This window comes from Curcuma longa, chromosome 11, assembly GCF_044706935.1.
Source record: "Curcuma longa cultivar G26 ecotype Majalengka, Jawa Barat chromosome 11, ITB_CL_G26_1.1, whole genome shotgun sequence".
NCBI lineage: Eukaryota > Viridiplantae > Streptophyta > Magnoliopsida > Zingiberales > Zingiberaceae > Curcuma > Curcuma longa.
In genome coordinates, this window is record NC_133871.1 from 8,336,614 (window position 1) to 8,362,062 (window position 25,449).

At 37.1% G+C, this 25,449-nt stretch overlaps 2 protein-coding genes across 2 annotated transcripts in view; one reads left to right on the top strand and one right to left on the bottom strand.

Moving 5' to 3' along the window:
* Nucleotides 1-25,449, bottom strand: part of LOC141839008 (long chain acyl-CoA synthetase 9, chloroplastic-like) — a 34,494-nt gene that overhangs the window by 1,505 nt on the left and 7,540 nt on the right. The gene's annotated exons all lie outside the window — the stretch shown is intronic.
* Nucleotides 8,064-25,163, top strand: LOC141839711 (lysine-specific demethylase JMJ26-like). Its single transcript, XM_074727523.1, has 14 exons — nt 8,064-8,320; nt 8,463-8,624; nt 8,717-8,850; nt 9,118-9,217; nt 9,318-9,450; nt 9,527-9,590; nt 9,675-10,398; nt 10,858-11,187; nt 11,670-11,948; nt 12,029-12,101; nt 12,217-12,302; nt 12,422-12,541; nt 12,647-12,748; nt 25,126-25,163. The coding sequence occupies exons 1-13, from the start codon at nt 8,111-8,113 to the stop codon at nt 12,728-12,730; spliced, it is 2,499 nt and encodes an 832-aa protein (XP_074583624.1). The 5' UTR covers nt 8,064-8,110; the 3' UTR covers nt 12,731-12,748; nt 25,126-25,163.

Below are 25,449 nucleotides of genomic sequence, written 5' to 3' on the forward strand. Positions count from 1 at the left end.
TAGGTAAGGCTTTAGGTTGTTGTGTTTGCTTGTCTGTATGCTTGTCTTGCAGGAACCAGGAGCTGGAAGCAAGAGGGAAAAGCAGAGGTGAAGCAAGCAAAGTCAACCCAAAGTCAAGCTCAAAGTCAACTCTGGTCAAACCTGGGTTGAGTCGACTCAGATCGGGTTTTGAGTCGACTCGGCACTGGAGTCGACTCAGATCGGGTTTTGAGTCGACTCAGGCTGACGCAGAGTCAAGACTTATCGCCGTTGACGCCACGCAAGCTGGAGTCGACCCAGAAGGCAAGTCGAGTCGACTCAGAGAGGATAGCGGGCGAAGGCGATAGAACTTTATCTGCCACATCATCTGGAGTCGACCCAGATAAGGATCTGAGTCGACTCAGGAGGGCTATAAAAGGAGGTCGCGAGCAGCAACCCAGAAATCAATTCACACGATCTCCTTTCCATCAAGTGGTGCTTCTGAACACGAACGGAACCAAGTTCTCGCAACCGGGGAAGATCCAGGAGGAGTGCGCGACGCTCAGGACTTCCAGATCGGCTACCGAGAGTTTGTTTTATTTTTACTGTTCTAATTTCAATTTATCTCATTGTAATTGTTATTGGACTGTAAGACGGGTTTCTCCGCCTCCGAACGACGTTCGGAAAGGAGACCACTAGTGGACGGGCGCCTCCCGAATTAGGCCTTGGACGTACTAACCCTGGGGGGTTAGGAACCAAGTAAATCCCGCGTGTCCCCTTGCATTTATTTCTAATTCCGCTGCTTAGTCTTTGATAGTTAACGAACGATTTGCGAAAAAGCGACACGCGCTATTCACCCCCCCTCTAGCGCGTGTATCGATCCTACAAATGTGGGGACCCTCGGGGAAAACAAAGGAAGTAGGGGAGGCTCGGACCATGAGGGACATGGCAGTCGGACCATGAGGGACATGGCAGCCAGACCATGAGGACATAGCAGCCGGACCATGAGAAATGGCAGCCGGACCATGAGAAATGGTAGCGGAGCTTCCAGTGGTCCTTTGTTTGAGGGGGAGGATTGTTGGGTTGCAAGGGTGCAAACATAGTCCCACATCTAAAACACATGGGAAAGATCATGGGTTTAAAAGGATGGAAAGTATCTCCATTTGCATGAGGCCTTTTGGGAGAACCCAAGAACAAAACCATGAGGATTTAGGCCCAAAGTGGACAATATCATGCTATTGTGGAGATACGAATATTCTTTTGGACCTAACAAGCAGATCCCTGGCATCATCTGTAAGCTCCTACCTGATATCTGGGAAGATAGAAAAATCTCAGGGTCCAAAAGGTGAGTACAAAACTCAGTGGGTAATAGAGACAGATAGTGCATGAAGAGATAAATAAAGATAACAAGGATACATACCAAAGTTCAGCAAGATATCATAAATAACTCTGCAGGTAGTAAGCACTAAAACAGTCTCATGTAATGCACCATATGAATGACATGTCAAACAAAGTGCAACAATCAAGAATCAAACAGATAAGCAATCAAATGCAGGATCAGTACGGTCCAATACATATATATAACATGCACATGATGTGCGTATGCATGATGCAACTGCCCCACACGCTACAGAACTCGTGCAAGCATCTGAGACTGGGTATGGCCGGCATCGAGGAATCAGTACTCCGCGCCCTACAACAAAGTAGTCCGGTGATCCAAATCGAGGGATCAGTGCTTCGCGTCCGGTGATCCCGTAGCTATGATAAGCTACATATCCTATGGTCGATATCTGTCCTCTAATACTCTCCGAGTACCACCCCTAATCGGTGTCGGGATCAGATCATCGACTCGGTTGCGTACACTGCCATACAGTCGTCGACTGCGTGCACTACCGTACAGTCGCCATCAATATGATGGAAATAGGGTGTCAATACCACCTATATACTACTAAGGCCAACTATAGACACGATAGACCCACATCATTGGGATTTACAATCGTTATCAGGCGTCATGATGAGATGTTCATTTCATAGTCATTAGCACCTACCAGTCCAATCAATACGCATAGGTATAAATCATAATAATCTCACGTATCAAGGATAGGAAACAAAATCAAGAACAGTAAACCAAGGTCAACGAATATAGGGTCAAGCATGGTATGAACAATGAGTAACATAAGCAGTATACAAGTAACAAAGGAATCAAGATATCAAACTATAAGAACTGTCAAAGAATCATGCATTGAAAATAGAAAGAACTATATTGACCAAATACAGTAACTCACCCACCTGATATATCGCAAATCCATAATAGAACTACCAAAGTGCTTCCTCGTATCGTATCCAACTCCACAGATCACTCAAGGTCCTGCAAATACAAGGATAATATCCCTAATTGTAAAACCATATCACCAAGAAACCCTAATCAATTTAGAGTTAGTTTAATACTATTTAGGGTTAGACCAATCTCACCGTTGGGTTGTTATTAATAGGGTTTAACTAATCCACTAATTAATTGTATTAATTAATTAATACAACCAATCTTGTGTTTAATTAAATCCAAGCTAACCCCATTAGATTAATATTAACGCAATTTAGTCAAACCAACGTAGCCCCAGTTACTATAACTCAAGTTAATTCCTGATCTTACCTTACTAATTAATTTCTCTATGGCCTGAAGGCTTCTTAAACGGACGGTCTTGAGGGAGGAGGCTGGCGGTGGCAAGGCAACGATGTCGAGGAGAGATCGTAGATGCTGCTGGAAGAAGAAGTAGAAGAAGCTTCGGTTGGTGAGGAAGGCGGCGATGCTCCTTTCGACGGACGGCTCAAACAGAGGAGAAGGAGCTTTACCAAACCAAAGTCACAATGCTAGGGTTTCTCCAGCCATGCTTATGGTCGGTGACAGTAGATGGTGGCAAAAGGCGAAGGGCCTACGGCGGTTTCACAGGGCACAAGAACAGGGGTGGCGCGGCTTCGAGCAGAGGAGGGGCGGAAGAGGGAAGGGAAGGTTGAGGAGCAGGCAAAGGTAGGGCGGCGGCTGTGATTCCTACATCTCTAGTGAAGGAAGGCGGCGGGGCAGGCGTGACGGCGGCGGTCGTCCGGCTGTGCAGAGGGCGATCGGGGAAGCAGGAGGCGGCGCTGTGGCGGCATCGACATCTCTACAGGCAGCAGCGGCTTCGGCTGATGAGGACGAAGAGGAGCAGCGACGAAGGCACAGCAGCGGGCGGCTTCAGCTGGTGAGGCGCGACGGCGAGCGATGAATTGGAAGAGGGGAGGAGGATCGAGCAGGCTTGGGGAAAAAAAGAGTCGCGCGATTCCTTTTTAAAGAGGAATCACAGTAACGTTTGGATTTAACCCCAAATCGGCGCAACTAACTGGCTAAACTGGCTAAAAATTATGGTTTACTGGGCTAAACCCAATTAAAAACCTAAGTTTTATTATAACGATTGAACCGGTTACTATAGCGAACCAGGTTCAACTTTGGTTCGCTTGGTTCACTAACTAAATGACTTCTGATTTAACTCAAATCAGTTTTGTTGGATTCGTCTTTGTGAAACCGATGGAATCAAAATATCTCCATAATGATATGATATTGTCCACTTTGGGCCTAAGCCCTCATGACTTTGTTCTTAGGCTCTCCCCAAAAGGCCTCATACCAATGGAGATACTTTCCATCCTTTTAACCCCATGATATTTTCCATGTACTTTAGATGTGGGACTATGTTTGCACCCTTGCAACCCAATAAGACGAACCTTTTTATCCATTTTATTTTACCAAAACCTCTTTCATTACAAACTAAACCACGTTGGTTCAATTTGGTTCAATCTTGGTTTGTTTAGTTCACTAACCAAACGATCTCTGATTTAATCCAATTTGGTTTCGTCGATCTCCTCTTTGTAAGACGAGTCTCATTCTCCCGAATCTTATATTTAATAACCTAATGGATTTCTATTTTTATGATTTACAAGTTTAGTCTAATTGTCTTATTAAATAAATTAGAGTTTAAATTAATTAAACCTAATCCACTCTAGGTTTAACATAATTAGCCTTCCTAATCTTCCCTCAAATTTTTGATATTTTACAATTCCAGCTAACCTTTACTAAGCAGGAGCACTTAACTTGATCCATATTCTTTATTTTTAGCTCAAGTTTTGATTTGATCCGTGGACATAAGCATCAAAAATCCAATCTTTTACCCCTATGCATCTCACACCATTCTAGGTTTCACAATACATAAGCAAGTTATCTGGTGTGCTTTGTGAGATGCAGTAACCTGAGTCTATAAGTGCATAATCTCTATTGGGAATGCTTAGGCTAAGTCCAAACTTTGCTTTTAATTTTGAAATCAATGATTAAATTAAGGAGGCGTTGGGTTTGGAAAATTTTTTATTTTTTGTTTTTCATTTTCTATTTCTATTTTTCTATTTTCTGATCTTATTTTTAGAAAATATATCATACGTTTGGTATGATATACTATTTTTTATTTTCTAGAAAAAAATTAAAAAATGTGTTTGGTTTGTTAATATAAAAAATTATAAATAAAATAAATTTTTTTAATAAAAATATCAGGAAAAAAATCATACAAGAAGGAGATCAACTATATTAGAAAGAGGTCAAATCTGACCTTCTAATATAGTATTACATAACTTCAAATGTACTGTGAAATCTAATTAAAATCAAATTAATTTTAAATTTAAAAAATAAAATTATAGAATTATATTTATTAATTTTATGAATAAAATAATTATTTTATTAATATATATATTTAGTTTAAATTTTAAAAATAAAAGTAACAAATTATATTTATTAATTTAATGAATTATTTTATTAAAATAATTATTTTTAATGAATTATTTTATTAAAATAAAATTATCAAATTATATTTATTAATTTAACTAATTATTTTATTAAAATAAATATAAATTTATTTTAAATTAAAAAATAAAATTAAATAATTATATTTATTAATTTAATGAATTATTTTATTAAAATAATTATTTAAATAAATTATTTTATTAAAATATATAAATTTATTTTAAATTTTAAAAGATAAAATTAAAAAATTATATTTATTAATTTAATAATTTATTTTATTAAAAAATTATTTTTAATGAATTATTTTATTAAAATAAAATTATCAAATTATATTTATTAATTTAATAAATTATTTTATTAAAATAATCGTGCGATGAGGAGGAGTGTGGCACTGTAGCCGCCTTTTCTCATTTTCTATTTTTTAGCTGCAGTTTTCATTCTTTATAGAAAATAATATTTTATTATTTTCTATTTTCTTAGAAAATGACTTCTCATTTTCTAGAAAATGAGATTGGAAAACACAAAGCAAACATTAATTTCTAGAAAATAAGATAATGAAAATGAAAAATGATCAAACCAAACGCCCCCTAAGTTTTTCAAAGATAAGTATAATTTTGAAAACTAAGTATTAGTAGATTTGAAAAACTATTGTGATAAAAACATTGATTTTGAAAAAAAAAGTATCTTTAGTCTACCAAACACATTCCTAATTGCCTTATGGGTGTGCTAAACTCAGATTCAAATAGGGGGTTTATAAAAATGTCAGCTAGGTTTGATTTGGACTCAACATAGTCGAGTATAATTTTTTCCTTAGCGACATGGTCTCTAACAAAATGGTGTTTGACTTCTATGTGTTTGGTTCTAGAGTGATGGATTTAGTTCTTGGTGAAATTGATTGAACTGATATTGTCAATTAATACTTTGGTATTGTGGTATTTCAAGTTAAAATCAATTAATGTGTGTATCATCTAAAATAATTGTGCAATACATTCCCTCATTGCTATGTACTCTACTTTAGTAGTAGATAATACAATACATTATTGCTCTCTACTACACCAGCTGACTAGACATAGATCTAAGAACTGACATCCTTCACTTGTACTTTTTCTATCTAATTTACAATCAATATAGTCTGAGTCAGAGTACCCTCCTAGATTAAAGTGATTACTTTTAGGGTACCATATTCTTACATTTAGTATTCCCTTAACATATCTAAGTATTCTTTTTACTAGTGTTAGATGAGATTTCTTAGCATCTGATTGATACATATCACACATACCTATTACAAATAAAATATCAGGTCGACTTGCAGTTAAATATAGTAGATACCTATTATACTCCTATAATATTTCAAGTCTATTTATTTTCCTTCTAGGTCGCTATCAATATTTATGTTTGTTGCTATGGGTGTTTTTATTTTTTTTGAATTGTTCATACCAAATTTCTTAATTAATTTTTTTACATATTTAGTTTGATAAATGTATTAACCATCTTTAGTTTGTTTTATCTGTAATCCTAAGAAAAAGTATAGTTTACCTACCCGATTTATTTTGAACTCATTTTGATTAGTTCAACAAATTCATTTAAAAATATAGTGTTGGTTCAATCAAAAATTATATCATCTATATAGATTTGAGCTATGAAGAAATCCTTAACTACAATCTTGACAAATAAATAAGAGTCAATTTATCCTTAGTTAAAGTTCTTAGATATTAGGTATGCTGATAGTCTTTCATACCATGTCCTAAAGCTTTCGTGAGTTTGAAGACATAGGTGGTAGAAGGTTCGTCTAAAGCATCCCGATTGAAGTGTTGGATGTACTCTCGTAAGATTTCTTGGTTCCACTACTTCATTGTAAATAGACTAAGAGAAGTCTTATAGTAGTGCTTGCAGCTAGTAAAATAATATAGGGATATGATATTAAATTCCTTAAAGGACTGGATAGAGTCTGACTTCAGTCAACTAAACAACCTTTGTGTCAGACCTGATAGAGTCATCAAGAAAACTTTGCATTTTACCCTATTAGCATATTGATGCCGAAGGGGACAATTTTGAATTGGCATAAGGGGTCTTCCGAGGTCGATTATCTAGTATACTCGGTAATCTACAATGGCTGGAAGTGTCTTGGCAGTTATTCAACCAATATCTCTTATGAAAATGGAGTATCTCACCGAATTAACATCTCCTTCTTTTTAATCATGAGAGTGGCTTTTCCTGTCTAAGAAGTCTCTTGAAGGCAATTCTCAGACTGTTGACTCTCGAGACTGTTCTTCTTAAGAAATTGATATTCCCTCAAGTACTTTTGTGGGGGGAAGTTTGGCATGGGTTGTCGTTGCAAAATCTCCTCTGTAGGCAACCTGACCTCTTTCACTCGAGGTGGATCCTTGCTCTCCTTGGCTTCCTGGTACATCTCTCATCTCAAAGTCTCAGCTTGGTGTTCACATAGACGTCGCTAAAATGATCTGGTCTAAGATTAGGGGATGAGATAACTCCCTGACGTGTCTGTGACTCCTATCGATTTTTATTGAGTCGGCTCATGTCGGGTCAATTGTTGCTCTGCTAAGTAATTGTATGAGTTGAGGTGAAGATCTCTAGTGTCGATCACTGAAAGAATTGAAAAGAAGCTAGAAGGGGGGCCAAGACATACTTTAGTTTAAACCCTCTAATACTCAAGTCAAATTCGGAGAGAAGGAATTGGAGAGAAAAGACAATAGTGAAGAGAAAGTAGTAAAACACTATCTCTTGATATCCTTCTTAACACTTGTTATCCCTATAGCGTCCTTTAGGGTTGCTATGATTTGTTATAATTATCACATCCTTGGAGTTGTTGGCAGCCTATATAACCGCTACGTTCCTCAAGATTACTGACAGCTTGCATAACAGTCGTATCCCTCAGGGCTTCAGGTGCATAACAGTCGTATCCCTTGGGGCTACTAACGCATAATGGTTGTGTCCCTTGAGACTGCTTAATGACTTAGATTAACTCAAGTTGGTCTCGATTGAGAATCAACTGATCTGACTTGAATTTAGATATGAGTTGACAAATTTGATCCAAGTTCCATCCTACATCGGACAGATTGAGCACGGAGCCACGGATAGGACTACGTTCCACGTGTGTCTGATCTCAATTCCATCGGGTCAGTTTTAAAAGGGCTCTCGCACAAAGGCCCAAGCCCAAGCGAGACTGGGACAAAGTATTTGTTTTTTCGGCCGAAATTGTTGCGGTTCGTGGTGGTCGACAGCTAGGTCACTTTTTCCCGCAAACGCCCTTCTTCCCGCTCTCCGTCACTGTGCGTCCGATACTGTACCACCGCCTGTGGGCCAGGCTATCCGCTGATGTCTGGTGGCGCCGACCACCGTGGGCAGCAGAACGACTATAAGATGTGGGGTGACTCGAACCCCACCCACTCCTCCAAGAAGCCGAGGGAGCCGGAGGTCGGCCGGGCCTTTGAGCCGTCCACTACAGCTGCGTCTTGCAGTGGGTCGAGTGAGACCCAATCGCGGGAGCTGGATAGGGATGTTAATTATGCGGATGATTCCTCGGAAGTGAGATTCTTTAGCTTAATTGTTTCTGAGTTTGATTGTACAGTTTATGCTCATGGCGCTCTGCCTTTTTTTTTCCTTTTCATTTTTGGTTTTTGAAAGATAAATGATAATTTTTTTCTCTGATTTCTGTCTTCGAACACAGGAGGAGGATGAATATTGCGAAGAAAAGCGATTGAGGACCGGAAACAAACGAAAGGGAACAAACATGAACAAGGAGAAAAAACGTAGCAGGAAAACCGAGATGGAGGATACCATCAGTAAATCCAACTCCAGGAGGGTTGTGCAAAATGAGAATTACCCAGAGGCAATTTTTTTCTTAAGCAAACCCTTTTTTTTCTCGTTGCCTTCTCATATATATTCACCTTTTTGTGAAAAAAAAATCTCATTGATTTTCAGGGCATCAAAAAGAAGAAATTAATTGGCAGTGATGCACTTATGTGCCATCAATGCCAAAGGAATGATAAAGGCAGAGTTGTATGGTGCACTTCATGCGACAAGAAGCGATTCTGCATACCTTGCATTAGCCGCTGGTGGGTGTCTGTGACTTTTTGTTGTTTAAATATAAAAGCGATTCTGCAGTCTTTCCTAGGATTTGTAAACTTTAATTCATAGTACTTGACTGGCTTACATCTTTGATGGTAGTGTGAAAAATTCAGAGCAACATTTCACTTAGCTCTCTTAATTTCTGCATTCAGTCTGTGATGTATAGGTTTCCCCATTTGATAGAGGCAGATGTTGCAGCTGAGCAACATTTTACTAAACTCTCTTAATTTCTGCATTTGGTTTATGATGTATAGGTATCCCCATTTGACCGAGGCCGATATTGCAGCTGAGTGTCCATTTTGTCGTGGAAATTGCAACTGCAAGGCGTGCTTGCGTATGATAAGTCTAACCAAGGTTTGCTTCTGGTGGCTGTACTTTCTCTACTAGTAGCCTTATTATAATTGATTTTAAATTTGTTCTTATATAGTATCTTAATTTCTGTTAAATGCTTCAGCCTTCAAGAAATGTGATCAATGAGGCTGATAAAATCAAATTTCAATTCTACACTCTAAATTTATTGCTTCCATGGTTGAAAGAGATGCTCCAAGAGCAAAATGTAGAGAAAGAAATTGAAGCTAAGATTCAAGGTAGTACTGTTCTATCATACTTTAGTTGTTTCTCCAATAAAAATGGTTTTCATAACATTTCTGGAGTTTTGACCAGATTCTTTCCCAAGTGAAATTAAGTTACAAAGGACCAAGTGTGCAAAGGATGAACGCATTTTCTGGTAGAAACTTGTACCATAATCAAAATTATGTTCTCTTTGAAGTCAGGCTCTTAACGATCCATTCATATGTGTTGTATTGAACAGTAACATCTGCAGGACATCGATAGTTGATTTCCATAGAAGCTGTTCAAACTGTTTGCTGGACCTATGCCTTAGCTGCTGTCGAGAACTTCGTGATGGTTATCTTCCTGGTGGCCTTGGAAAAATCATTTTGCCCTATCAGGATAGAGGCAGTGCTTACATCCACGGTGGCAAAATGAGTGGAAGTTTTTCAAGCAGAAAAAAATACTCAAATGACAATCAATCTGTAAAAGAATGGAGGCCAAACAAGGATGGCAGCATTCCTTGTCCACCTAAAGAATTTGGAGGTTGTGGCTCTGTCCATTTGGAACTGAAGTGTTTGTTTCAGGAAAATTTCCTTAGTGCTCTTGAGAAAAAAGTTGAGGTAATTCTTAGCAGTCAATTTGCAGAATCCCATGATAATTCTGGTCAGTGCTCATGTTTCAATGCAACTGGAGCAATTAGTTCTAGCAGTGGGTTGCTGCGAAAAGCGGCAAGTCGCCAGAGCTCAGATGATAACTACTTGTACTGCCCTCCAGCAAGTTTTACTCGACAAGGTGAACTAGAGCATTTCCAGAAGCACTGGCTGAAAGGTCAGCCTGTTATTGTCAGAGATGTGCTTGGGATCACATCTGGATTGAGCTGGGAGCCTATGGTCATGTGGCGAGCATTACGAGAAAAAAAACTGTCTAAGAGGGCTTCTGAGAGACTTACTGTGAAGGCAATTGACTGCTTGGATTTATGTGAGGTCAGTTCAAATTCCCATTCCTGATATTTTTTTAGTCAAGGAGATTATTTTATCTGATCTTTGAAATTCTTAAATAAAAAATAAATCTAATGTCTCAGCGATCATTTTGCTATTTGATTGCTTCTAAAAAGTGAATTATTTTATGGCCTACATATTTAATTTGTAGACTGAGAAGCAGTGAATTCTTTTATTCTCACCACAATTATTTTATGACCTACATATTTAATTTGTAGAGAAGCAGTGAATTCTTTTATTCTCACCACCTCACCTAAACGGTAGCTAGAGTTTGTAAATCCTTCTTTTACATGTAGTCTCAAATGCTTTGCTGAGAAATAGTTTAGTTATTCTTGTCACAATTAGTTTATCTTAACTTGCTAATACTGCATAAATAATCTTCTCTGTGATATTTTTTTCATTCATCATTGAAGCAATCTGGATGTTGAATTGGATATTTTGCAGGTGGAGATTAATATCCACCAATTCTTCGCTGGTTATATTGAAGGTCGCAAACACAAAAATGGGTGGCCTGAGATGCTCAAACTTAAGGATTGGCCTCCAGCTAATTCCTTCGAGGAACGCCTGCCACGTCATGGTGCTGAATTTATTTCTGCCTTGCCGTTTCCTGAATATACAGATCCTACGGTTGGCTATCTTAATCTTGCTACAAAGCTCCCAAAGGATGTGATCAAGCCTGATCTAGGTCCCAAAACATACATAGCCTATGGAGTCACTGAAGAATTGGGAAGAGGTGATTCTGTCACCAAGCTTCACTGTGACATGTCTGATGCTGTAAATTCTCCAACCATTTTACCGATATGCTGCTTGCATCTCCTTTTTCATAAAATTGGCCTTTTTGTTGTCATTTGTTTCATCATATGATTAACTTGAATAAGTCTAAGCATCTTGTTTTTGCCTGTTCACTAAGAGATAAGTTGATTTTTTTTTTTTGGTTATATTCTTGAAGCTGTATTTTTCTTGGTACTGATCATTTTAACTCTCATTATTCATTCAAATTGGGCAATTGTTTCGCTATGTACTAATGGTAAATATTCTAGTCTATCAAGTTTGAAAGTTCAGCTGTTCGCCAATCTGACTGACTGATGTTCTTAAATCCTATGTTGAAATTGTGCTTATATTTGAATAGATTATGCTACTGCCTTCTTAAGCTGACTCGTTTTTCTCACTATTCCTTAATGTCATGATCGATTAATTAGATACTGAATCCATCTCAAATATGAACTCTTTTATGCATTGTCTGGATTGTATTTCAGGTTAATGTTCTGACACATACAGCAGAAGTAACTCTTTCTGATGATCAGCTTTCAACCATTAAAAAGTTGAAAAAGCAGCATTTGGCGCAAGATATAAAAGAAGATTTGTATACTGTTGATATGATAGTATCAGCATCTGTTGATAAGTCAGAGCAGGAACTTCTAGATGGAGGTGCTCTATGGGACATTTTCCGAAGAGAAGATTCTGAGAAGCTGCAAGAATACCTTAGAAGGCATTATAGGGAGTTTAGGCATACCTACTGTTCCTCTGTAGAACAGGTAGATATTATTCTGGTCGTTTGGCTGCTGAATAGTTTCTTTCTAGTTGAAATGGAAATTAAATGTTCTCTCCCGTTTAGGTGATTCATCCGATCCATGACCAGTCTTTCTACTTGACAATAGAGCATAAGAGAAAACTCAAGGCTGAATACGGTAAGCAATATTATTTATGTCAAAATTTAAAATTCTTTTTGTAAATGCAAAATGTAATTCATCCTTGAATATCATTATAACATTTGCAAGCTATGTCATATCTGGGTTTATGTAGGAATTGAACCTTGGACATTTGTGCAAAAACTTGGTGAAGCTGTCTTTATCCCTGCTGGATGCCCCCACCAAGTCAGAAATCTGAAGGTTGATATTTGCATTCATGATTTCGTGTGATAATTATGTCTCTAAGACTGATTTTATTTCTCATTCAATATTAGGTAATCCAACAACTGAATTGTTTCCTGTTTTCTTCTTAACAACAGTCATGCATAAAAGTTGCATTAGATTTTGTCTCTCCTGAAAACATCCGTGAGTGCATTCGGCTCACTGAAGAATATCGTACTCTTCCTGAAGAGCACAGAGCTAAGGAAGATAAACTCGAGGTCCCCTTATTATCAACCTTTCCAGTTTTTTTGTTACCATGTCCTGTAATTTCTATTTTCTTTCTGATCTCTTAGCTTTTGAACTATTTTCATTAAACTGTCCAGGTAAAGAAAATGGCTTTGCATGCTCTGAATCAGGCGGTGAAGGAATTCAAGGAATTTAATCCAAACAAGAAGGTTCAATTATGACACTGTCGCTTGCACATGGTAATGTTAATTTTGCTTTTTTTGGTGTTATGTCCAATGCATTCTTTCAATCAATAGTTTTGAGTAAACTATGAGAATTCAGAGTGGAATTTTCTAACACAGAATTTAAACCCTTTAAAATCAAGTTTAAAAATTTTAGTTGTTTAAAATTTATTTTTTTTGTACATCTGAAGTTCAGATTTTATTTTTTTTATAGAAAGTTTTTAGATACTACTGGGATAACAAGGTCATATTTTTATGAGCAACTGGGTTATTATAAGTCTATAAAAGGGAGGCTTCCGTGTATTATATCATATTTCAGTTAATACTTTCTATTTTAGTTGAAATTTGAGTTTCTTTTATGGTGTTATTGTTGTCTCAATATGAGGTCTTGTAATCCCTTCCAATGCGAGCTTTCATCATTCTCATGAATAATAGTCGCTTAGGTTTCTTTATTTGATTGTTGACATTTCATTTCAATTTTCTCTTCCACATGCTAGTCCTTGCATTATCATATCTAGCTTTCAAATATCACTATAATTGCTTTGTGGCATTGAATTGTTGATCACCAATTGGCCAAAGCCTTTGAGCTCCTTCATTGGCCTTACTAGTCGCAACTCGCTAAACACCATCGTGTACTTCTGCTTCAGTTGTAGATAGTGCAACACACTGTTGCTTTCTACTACACCAGCTGACTAGACAAGGATCCAAGAACTGACATCCTCCACTTGTACTTTTTTGATCTAGTTTGCAGCCAGCGTAATCTGAGTCAGAGTAACCTACTAAGTCAAAATTGGTATTTCTAGGGTACCACATTCCAACATTAAGTGTTCCTTTTATATACCTTAAGATTCGTTTAACTGCGGTTAAGTGTGATTCTTTTGTGTTGGATTGGTATCTAGCACACATACCTACTGCAAATAAAATATCAGGTCGGCTTGCAGTTAGGTAAAGTAGACTTCCTATTATACTTCTATAGTATTTTAAGTCTACTTGTTTTCCTTCTGGGTCACTATCAATACTAGTGTTAGTTGCTATTGGTGTCTTTATTTCTTTTGAATGTTCCATTCCAAATTTATGTATTAAGTCTTTAGCATATTTACTTTGATAAATATAGTTTCCATCTTTAGTTTGTTTTATTTGTAACCCTAAGAAAAGAAATGTAATTCTCCTACCCAACTCATTTCAAACTCACTTTTCATTAATTCTACAAATTCTTTTAAGTATCTTGTATTAGTTGATCCAAATATTATGTCATCTACATAAATTTGGGCTATGAAGAAGTCTGTTTTTATGATTTTTACAAACAAGGAAGGATCAATTTGTCCTTGTTGAAAGCCTTTTGATACTAAGTAGGTTGACAGTCTTTCATACCATGCTCTAGGGGCTTGTTTAAGTCCATATAAGGCTTTCTTGAGTTTGAAGACATAATCAGGGTGGTCTTTGTCTTCAAACCCTAGTGGTTGTCCTACATAGACTTCTTCTTTTATAAACCCGTTCAAGAATGCGGACTTAACGTCCATCTGGTAGAGCTTGAATCCTTTATGAGCCGCATAGGCTAATAACATTCGGATGGATTCAAGTCTAGCTACGGGTGCATAAGTTTCATCGTAGTCTAATCCCTCAACTTGACTGAACCCTTTGGCTACTAATCTAGCCTTGTTTCTCACTACCTCCCCTTTTTCATCTGTCTTGTTTCTAAAGACCCATTTTGTTTCTATTATGGACTTGTTTTCAGGTTTGGGAACTAGATCCCATACCTGATTTCTTTCAAATTGGGCTAGCTCTTCTTGCATAGCTATGATCCAATCAGGGTCTGGTAGTGCTTCTTCTATTGTCTTAGGTTCAATTTTTGAAATGAGGGCTATTTGACTTAGATTCCTATAGGATGATCGGGTTCGGACTCCTAAGGTTGGATCACCCAAAATTTGGTCAGTTGGGTGACTAGCTCTTAGTCTTGGTGCCCGAGTGGTTTCAGGTTCATCTAGGTTTGGGTCAGACCTATCTTCAGGATCTGGGTCTCTAATATTTGTTTGTGTTTCTTCTTCTTCTTGTTGATTAGAGTTATTAATTTGAATATTAGGTTCGTTATCTTGATTGGGTTGGTTCACTTATTAGAGTGTTATCTTCATCAAATACAACATTGGTTGTTTCCTCAACTTTTAAAGATTCTTTGTTATATACTCTATAAGCCCTACTTGTTGTTGAATATCCTAAAAAGATTCCTGGACAGGTTTTAGAGGTGAATTTTCCTAGGTAGTCTTTTGTATTTAAAATGTGAACTTTACATCCAAATACTTTTAAGTAGTTTAAGTTAGGTATTTTATTATAAAATATTTCATATGCAGTTTTGTTATGCTTTTTATTAATTAGGACTCTATTCTGAATATAACAGGCTGTGCTTATTGCCTCAGCCCAGAATTTATTGGTCAATTTGTATTCATTTAACATAGTCCTAGCAGCTTCTTGTAAAGTTCTTTTTTTCTTTCTAAATTCATTTTGTTGTGGGGTTCTAGGATAGGAAAATTCATGGTGGTATCCTTTATCTTGACAGAATTTAGTGAATTTTGCATTTTCAAATTCACCACCATGATCACGGATTCTTTTGATTTTCATATCTTTTTCATTTTCTAGTAATTTACATAAACTTGTAAATTTGTCAAACGTCTCGTTTTTAGTTTTTAGAAATTTTACCCAAGTAAATCTTGAGTAATCGTCTATTATTACTAAGCAGTACAGGTTTCCGCTTAGTGACTTAACCCCATGAGAATCAAGGAGGTCTAAGTGTAGAAGTTCGAGAATTGAATTGGTTTGATTTTGACTAGTTGCCTTATGTGTTGACTTGGTTTGTTTACCTTGTTGACAAGCATTACAGATTTCATTTTCTAAGGTTATTAATTTTGGTAGGCCTTTTACTAGTCCATTTTGACTTATCTTTGAGATAAGTCTGACATGAGTGTGACCCAATCTTCTGTGCCACAATCTAGTTTCCTCTTGTTGTGTTAATAAACACTTGGTTGAGGAGATGGGTAGGTCAATATTGTAGATATTGTTCTTTTTAATTCCTGTTAATTTAATTTCAGGGTTTTCTATGTTTTCAATTAAACATTTAGATTTTGTGAACCTAACTGTGTAACTAGAGTCACATAACTGACTAATACTTAGTAAGTTAAACTGAAATTGATCAACCAAGAGCACCTTTTTAATAATAAAATTTGAATCTAATTCAATATTACCTGATCCAATTACCTTCAGTCTACCGTTGTTTCCGAAGGCAACAAATCCTAAGTCCTTGAATCTAAGTTTGGTGAACTTGGATCGATCTCCAATCATATGTCTGGAGCATCCACTATCCAACATCCATTGGTCCAGGTCCTTGTGTTCCTACACAAAGAAATACTTGGTTGGATTTTGTGGATATTGTTTAAAATCGATTTAATATTAAAGTTAGTTAAGGTTAAGTTGGGATTAATATAAATTAGGTAAAATTATTAAGTTTAATTAGGAAAAATTCATTTAAGATTGAAATTAATTAAGTAAAATTATTTTAGTTAAAATTATTTAGGTAAAGTTAAAAATATTTAATTAAAATTAATTTAAGTTAAAAATATTTAGATTAAAATTAATTTAAGTTAAAAATATTTAGATTAAAATTAATTTAAGTTAAAATTAATTTAAATAAAATTGTTTAAGTTAAAATTAATAAGTAAAAAAAATTAAAATTGTTTAAGTTAAAATTAATTTAAATAAAATTGATAAAATTTAAGTTAAAATAAAATAAAATAAAATTGTTTAAGTTGATTTCCAAAAATTTTTTTACCTAATTTCGTCTCACCCATTTCTAAATTATCAAACAGTTAATCCTATAGGTTTTGTGAGATGATTTTTCAATTTTATCTTATTAATTAATGTTCAGGTATCTATTATTTGATTAACCTTGAGTTAGATTTAAGTTTAACCTTTTGACTTTCTAAATCTACATTTCAAGAAACAGTTTCCAGGCAGTGACGAGGCACAGGGGTCTTCTTGGGTATCGAAACAACGACCACGTTCTAAAACAAAACTGATTCAAGAAATTATAAGTTTATCTAGTTTAGGGAGAAACTTTAGTCTAACTAGTCTAGGATGTGGCGAGGTAGCTTCGGTTAGCTCAACCTGGCTAAGCAGACCAAGTAAGGTACTCCTTACCCCACTTGACTACTTAAATCAAGTCTCCTTAACATACTATCATCTCACCCTACCCTGGTACTAGGTTGGTAAGAGTTAATCAAATAGTCAGTCCTTATCTAGCCTAGGTTATTTTAATGCAGAAAAGAAAAAGCTAAATTAAATATGCAAGCAATCAATTGAATTTGGATCCTCCTGGATCGTGACCCTCGTTAGGTCGGATCAAATGTATTTGATCCTTGGGAACCCATGCTTGGACTCTAAGTTTATTCGGTTTGTGTGTTCTGTGCAATAATGTCATGAATGACCTATTTTTTGATTTGTGTCCAATGCCCGATCGGTTGTATTCAGCTTTCTGAGATCCAAGTATCATGTCAAGATACTTAGAGCCAAAAGTGAATTTTGCAAGCGACCGTCTGAGGTCGTCAACTTGAAGCTTTAATTGGGAATTCTCCTTCTCAAGTTGAATTTGAGTCGAATTTTCAATTAAGGTAGCCTTGGTTGACGGCTCAGTGTTGACTTTCTCTTTGAGGAGTACTAATTCCTTTTGGAGCGATTCAACCAACGCATTGGATCTTGCTAATTTCTTTGAAAACTCATAATGATTGAATACAAGCGTTCAATACTTACAGCGGTGTTGGAACCTTCGGAAACGGATGCGGATCTGTGGCTTTCGTCGGTGTCTGAGTCGCTGTCGTTTTCTGTTGGTTCGTTTCGTGCCGGAAGTGCAAGGAAGCTTGTCGTCGTTGGTTCTTCGTCCGAGTCTTCTGACGACGATTCGTCCCATGCCACTTTTAGTGCCTTCTTCTTTGTTCTCCGGTCCTTCTTTTGGTTCGGGCAGTCGGCCTTGAAGTGCCCCTTTCGGTTGCATCCGTAGCATCTTAGCTTCCTTTTGTCGGTTGAAGTTGGACTGTTTGTCTTGTTCACCAACTTCTTTACTTCCGACTTCTTGACTCCGCATTTTTTTTGAATCATCTTCCGAACAAGGTTCACGAGCTCTGATGTGACTTTGTCGTTCGTTTTGGAGTCGGACGAGTCTGAGTCTTCAATCACATTTTTGCCTTTTTATCTTTACTTGTACCTGCAAGAAGAGCAATACCATTCTCTTCCAATTCGGCGTTAGATTGTTCGTGTAGTTTGAATTCAGAAAAAAGTTCGTCTAATTTAATTTTAGAAAGGTCCCTGAAGACCTTGTAAGCATCCACAATAGATGCCCACAAAGTATTCCTAGGAAACGCTTTCAACGTGTACCTGATTATATCCCGATTCTTGATCTTTTGGCCAATCGCGTGTAAGCCGTTGAGGATGTCCTGGATTCGGGCATGTAGTGCGCTTGTCAACTCCTCGTCCATCATCCTGATATTGTATAACTTATTCATTAATAAATCTCTTTTGCTTACCTTGGTGTCCGATGTGCCTTCGTGGAGTTCAATCAATTTGTTCCATAGATCTTTGGCGTTGATGAACAGCCCGACCCGGTTTAGTTCCTCCTTGGTCAGTCCACATTGAAGAGTTTGGGTGGCTTTCGCGTCCGCCTCGATCTTTTTCCTCGTGGCCGCGTCCCACCTTTTGCAAGTCAGTGGTAAACCGTCATTGTCAGACGGGATTGTGAATCCCGTCTGGATGACTATCCACATCTCCACTTGAGTCTTCAGGTGGTACTCTATCCTACCTTTCCAGTAGGCGAAGTCCTCTCCTGAGAACAGAGGTGGTTTTGCGATGTTGAAGCCTTCCTGGTGAGCCATTATTCTAACACATAGAAAGATAAAACAAACGATGTTCCAAGACTTGGTCTTGGTTTAGTAGTTAGGGATAAAAACAATAAAGTTTAAAAAAAACTTTGAAAAATTTCGGAAAGATCGAAATTAATTGAAAAACCTCCTCGATCAGTGGTTGCACTGGATTCGAGGACTCCGCTCTAATACCAATTGTAGGATCGTGTAAGCGCTAGAGGGGGAGGGGGTGAATAGCACTTAAAGCGTTTTCCCCGATTTCGAAAATTCGAGCGTTACGACTTCGTAAATCAGAGAGCAGCGGAAATTAAGTAAAGTAAAATAAGTAAACACAAATGACATGTTTATTTTTACTTGATTCACAGCCGAAGGCTGCTACTCCAAGGCCCACGATCTGTGATCGTTTTCGTACGGGCAATTCACTAAGAAATTTATTTCCTTATGGAAACAAGTTGTAACGAGTACAAAAGCCAACGATAAAATAACACTTTATCGTATTAACAAAGTATAACAGAAATTAACTCGTTACCAAACATCGGAGCTTCGAAGTTCTTCGTTCTAGCGCAATTCTGGCGTTACGACGGCTGGATGGATGCTTCTGTTCACTCAGGGCGTCGTCGGCTCGACGTGACTTGACTTGAATTGCTTCTTAATTGTTGTCGAGAAGCCTCTGTTCGAAGTGCTTTTATTAGACATTCCAGTCGACTCGGAACCTTGTTTTGGTCGATTCCACGTAGACCGCCGATCCACTATCCTCGCAGCTGACTCGACTTTCCAGTCGACTGAAACCTCCATTCTGGTCGACTCCGTGCTGACGTGGAAGGTTTTGATAGACTTCGACTTTTGCTGCGTTTATCCGATCTCGAGTCACTTGGAATACACATTCCGGATCGAATGAAACTTCCGGTAGACTTGAACCTTGGATAAGGTCGTCCGGAGTCAAAGACTTCACCTCTCCAATATGCATTACAAATTAGCTCCAAAACAAAGATAAATAGATTGAAGAATCAGTTTTACGAACTGTTTCTTGATCTTAACTTCTAGTTTCCAGTGAAACCTTGGGTTAGACTGACGCCTATAGTTCCATTCGAGAACGTGTCTTGACCCAGTCCTCTCGGGAGAAATTACTTGACTTTACCAACCAAGTCCTCTAGACTTGTTGGACTTTCTGCTCAGCTTTTGTCCTTGGCCCCCAGGAATTTGTTGCAAGGATCCCCCGGTCCTTCAGACCACCTAGATTTCATCAAACCCTTTGGTCTTCCTCACCGTACCTGATTGAACTTTGGCTATGCTTCCCGGTCCTCCGACACTACATGGGCTTGCACTTGGTGCACTCGACCTGTCAAGTTTTCTACCTGATCCTCTAGATCAGGACTTGCTCTTGCCTAGCCTACAACTAGGACTTTACCTGTGCTCCCTGCACACTAGATTAGTTTGTTAGTCCAACAATACACTTAATTTGAACCTCGTGCCATTATCAAAATCAAGGTTCGATCATGTGATGCTTCTTGCACCAACAGATAATGCTTATTAAATTATTATAAAAATTATTTAAAAAATAATTTTTAAAATTCAAAATTAAATTTAAAATTATAAAATCATTTGAACGGTTAAAAATAATTATAAAATTATTTGAAAATCTTAAATTATTTTTTTAAAAATGTATTTGTAAATTTTTAATTTTAAAAATTTTATTTGAAATGTTTAAGAATTATATTTTCTTTAAATTTTTAGATTATTTTAAATTTATATTTAATTTTAAAATTATTTTTAAAAATTAAATTATTTTATAAAATTTTTAATATTTTATAATTATCACTAATCGTTTATTTTTTTAAAAAATACATATTTAAAAAACAAAAAACTTAACTAAATAAAAAAATCGTGACTACAATAACCTGTGGAAGCCGTTGCGGCATCGCGACCCTTGTGGAGGATTTTAACAATATATAAAATTTTAAATAAATTTTTATATGTTTTAATGGGATAATTTGATTAGAATTTTAGGAAATATGTTTGATTATTTATTTAGGTTAGAGGTTGATTGAATTCATTAAAAAATAATAATATAATTAAGAGATAAATAAATAAGAAATTATTAAAATTTAAATAAAATATATAATTAGTTAGATAATTTTATTAGTGCTTAATTATTAATTGAGTTAATCAAATTCAATTTTAATTAAAAAAATATATTTTTTCCCTCGACACACGTGCGACCTCGGCACCGACACGGGGTCGCACGATCTCGCGATACCTCCGACGTGGCTCGAGGTCGCGGTGAGGTCGTCGGGGTCGAGTCACGCGACCCCTTCGGCAAGGTTGTCAGGGTCGCGCAACTCTTCCGACGCGGTCGCGGGGTCTCTCGACCACTCTGATGGGGTTGCTGAGGTGGTGCAACAACTCTGGCATGGTCGTCGGGGTCGTGCGACCTCTTCGCGCGATGCTGGACCTGGTGCCGGGTCATGCTGGTGCTGGTTGACGGGCGGAACGAAATGTTTCGTCCATTTTGATCGGCTTGACACGAAGTTTCAAACCCTGGTGTTGACATCATGGTCCGTCAAGCTGGATAGGTCAATAACATCTTAGCAAAGTCATTGAGCGGGATATCTCAATAACAGCTCAGCGCAATCCAGCTAGTCACACTACGTCTTTTTCGACTAGACTAATTGGGGGGACTTGTAATATGACAGAAGCCTGCAGTTGCCATGTGGCCTGCGAGATGAGCAATGATGTTGAGCTATTAGTTAAAATCAAGAAGGATTAGACAAATCTCGAAGGATAGCAAGTTGACAACTTCAGCCTCAGGTTTGCGGGCCTCAACTTTGGTTTCAATCCTCGGGTCTCGACTTCGATCTCAATTCGGTTTCATGCGTCGATCTTATTTTAGTTTTGGGCATTGACCTCTACTCGGTCTCAGGCCCCGACCTTTGCCTCAAATCTCGAGTCCCGACCTCAGCCTCAAGCCTCGAGTCTCGACCTCGGCTTCATGACTTGGGTTCTGACTTCGGCCTCAAGCTTCGGGTTCCAACCTTAGCTTCTATTCGGTCTCATGTGCCGACTTCATCTCAGTCTTGGGCATCGACCTCTACTCGGTCTCGGGGCCCGACCTTAACCTCAAGCCTCAGGCTCCGACCTTAGCCTCAAGTCTCGGGCCTTGGCCTTGGTTTCAAGCTTCGGGTCCCAACTTTAGCCTCAAGCCTCATCTCGATCTCGGTCTCAAGCCTTGGATTTCGACCTCGATCTCTATTCAGTCTCAGACGTCAATCTCATCTTATCCTCGGGTCCCTCTTCATTTGCTTCTAGGTTAAGCTTATAAACACGAGATCATGAAATCCTAAGATTGTTTCTCTCGGAAAGCAAGGAAATTATTATGGAAGACATGGACAACGAGAGCGCATATATCGGGACACACTATAAATGGTAGCGCATATCTTGGAACAAATCATAAATGGATACTTATGTTTTGGAGAATGAAAACATTGATAACTTTATAAAAGGCTGCCTATACCCAGGGTACAGGTATGCACACACAAAATCCTAATTTTTTCAAGTCCTTAATCTTTTTCCTCTCACTAAACTTTAACTTGAGCGTCGGAGTGGCTTGTTGGGATCTATCTTGAGTGTCATTCTAACTCTCTTTTGAAGTATTTTTTCAAGTCTTTTATCCTTTCTGATGACTATCTTCGTGGAGCGTGTATGTCAACTCATTCATTAATCGGCGGTTTGATCATCCACGATATTTGGCTGAAACGGTGATATAGTGACCCTTCTTCAATTCATTAACATTCATTAAGAAATTCAAAGGGAATTAACTCACTTTAGTAAAAGGATGCCTATTAAATTAAAGAAATTGAAAACAATGCAAACTTGATCGTAAAAAATTTACAAAATAATTGTCATTCTTTACTTAGATATTTATAGACCAAAATTAAACTAATTTTTATTGAAAGGGACTACATCTCCTACTTCACCTAAAATTCATGAAATCTATAATTGAACTAAAAGTACTTGACATAAAAAAATTTCTTTTTGACTTAATTCGAAAATCCTTTTGATTGCTTGTTTCCTTTAATATCTTAACTCTAGAAAAGTCTCTAATATAAATGTTGTGTGTAGGATTGAGAAATATACTAGAGTAGGGATGAATAATATTTTTTTGTAGTTTTTTCCCTAGAATGTTAGTACCAATAGAAAATAAAAAGAATAAAAATAAACAATAACCAACACTAACACATTAGAATTTTACGTGGTTCGACAACCTCCTAGGATTTCTACTCCACGATCTATGTTTCGAATACGAACTATTAACTTTTTCTTTTTTGAAAACTTTCGGAGGTGGAGAAACTTCTTACAAGTTGGTCTTTAAACAATACACAAATAAAAAAATATGTAATAATATAATAACAAAATAACAAACAAGTATTACTAAAATGATCGCTTCTAGAAGTTCTAAATGCACGCAACACTCTTCCTAAAACCTCTTGGATTACATGGACAGTATGAAATTCGAGAGCTTTAAGAATAGAATGATAATTTGAATTAATGAACTGTCTACTCAAAGTCGTATAAATATTGATTTTTAGGTCGATTGGATCTTGCCCTTAGCCAACAACGTAGTCTCCATTGTTTATCCACTTTTAAATCGCTTGGAACCCCTTCTAGTCGCCTATACTTTCCCTTTGTTAGCTTCTGCATCCACGTACATGTCACATACCATGCTGACTGACACTTCCAGTCGGTTGAAGCCAATGTCACATCAATGCTTACCCTAATCGAGGCTTATCTTTGACTTGGAGTCTCTTGGACCTCCTTCCATTCGCCTAGAATGTTTGGTCGACTGAAAAATCTTTTTTAGTCTCTCTGAATCTATTTTTCTTGTAACACAAAGGTTAGTCCAAATACAATATAATATATATAAGATTGCCTAATATCCGATCTATTTAACCTACTATGCATGTTTGGTATTTAGTTTACTTGATTTATCTGGACTTCTTTCCTGTTTTGAGTTTACTCCTCCAAGAGTTTTCCTTACTTAGAGTTCACTTTACTAGAATTTTTCTTTTATCAAGCATCCGATCTCCCCTTTAATCTGTCTAGATTTTACACATATCTAGATTTCACACCTATCTAGATTTCACACGTCTAGAGTTTCCGCTCTTGCCTAATATTCGGTTACCTACAACATGCTAAGACTTTCCATTTGTTAGACATTCGGTCCTTCTTTGATCTGCTTGGATTTTACATTAACTTTCAAACATTCGGTCACCATTGTTCTATTTGGACTTTCATCAACTGCCAAATATCCGGATATCGTTGACCTACTTAGACTTTACACTAACTTTCAAGTATCCGGCCATTGTTGATCTGCTTGGATCAACTCTTGATCAACTTTGACCAGACTTATGCAATCAAACATGTGGATCAAATGCCAAAACTCTGGAGATCGATTGCACCAATACTTCGATGACTTGACATTAAAATGTCTGCCTTTTGATGATAAAGTAGGCTAATTTGTTCTCTTGATGTAGCAATCTTAGAAGAAGCTTCTCTTAATTTGCTCTTAGTTGAATAAAGAGTACATTAATAGTGGACTCTCATTAAGTGGTCTTCAATATGCTATTAAAATCAATAAGGTGCAAGAACCTTTAAGCAAACACCAATGCTTAACTTCAAAAGAGCTCCTTCATAAATTGCACCTTTTAGAGTGTACCCACTATGATACCAATCATATAACTATTAAAATTCCTACCGTATTTAGTCACTCTACTCCAAGACCAATAATTCTTTATTGTACCAGTTAAAGAACCTCATGATATTCTTGAGTCTTCCCTTGATACCCCTAATGATCCTTTACTCGAGCCTTTTAAAGACCCTTGATAATCTTTTGCTCGAGTCTTTTCAAGAGCCTACTAACAATCCTTAGCCTCCTAAACAACATCCCCTAATGATCCTTTGCTTATGTCTTCTCTTGAGCCCTGTAACAATCTTCTACTTAAGCCTCTCAAAGAACTCCCTTATCGATCTTTTACATAAGCCTACATAAGCCTTCAAAATACTACTTTGTTGATTCACTTGAACCTTCTAAAAACTGCCTTGTCAATATTTTACTTGAGCCTTTTAAAGAGTTGTTGACTATCTTTTGCTTGAATCTTCTATAAAGCCCTTTGACAACTCATTGTTCCAAGCCTATAATTGTTGCACTACTCAGAAGAACCAATTAAATTTTAAAAAAAAATAAAAGAATAAGGTAGGCATAAAAAGTGATAAAATTGTTATACTAGTTCTAGTAAATAATTATGTGTTTATTTATGGTAACTTTGGAGCTTAAAGCTCTTCAACATATTCATTTAGTTTTTTTCCTACTTCTATCTACTAAACTCGAAGTTCTACTGTGTATAAGACAAACACATTGATACTAAGAGAAGGAATGAGTTAACAAGGTATTAAAAGGCAATGTTAGGTGGTAAATGTTGGTGCAATCAATTTCTGATCAAGGTCGTTGGGGACATCAATGCGATGTTGACAATGGAGGACAAGAATGGCGGGATGTCGGGGACACAGTATGAGCTTCATGACCTTGAAGAACTTGTCTATAGTAATCTCATGGACTTGCAGTTAGTTGGATGTCGGCTCACATGGATAAATGTCAAGGTTTCTTGCAAATTGGACCGAGCAATGCGAATAATCATTGGTTGGTGATGCCAGCGGATCCCATTTAGCTAAGCCTAACTTAGCTAAGGTTGAAGAAGGTATGGCTGACTTTGGTTTGATGGCTCAGCATATTATTACAGCCTCAACATTCGTTTTTGATCAGCCCAC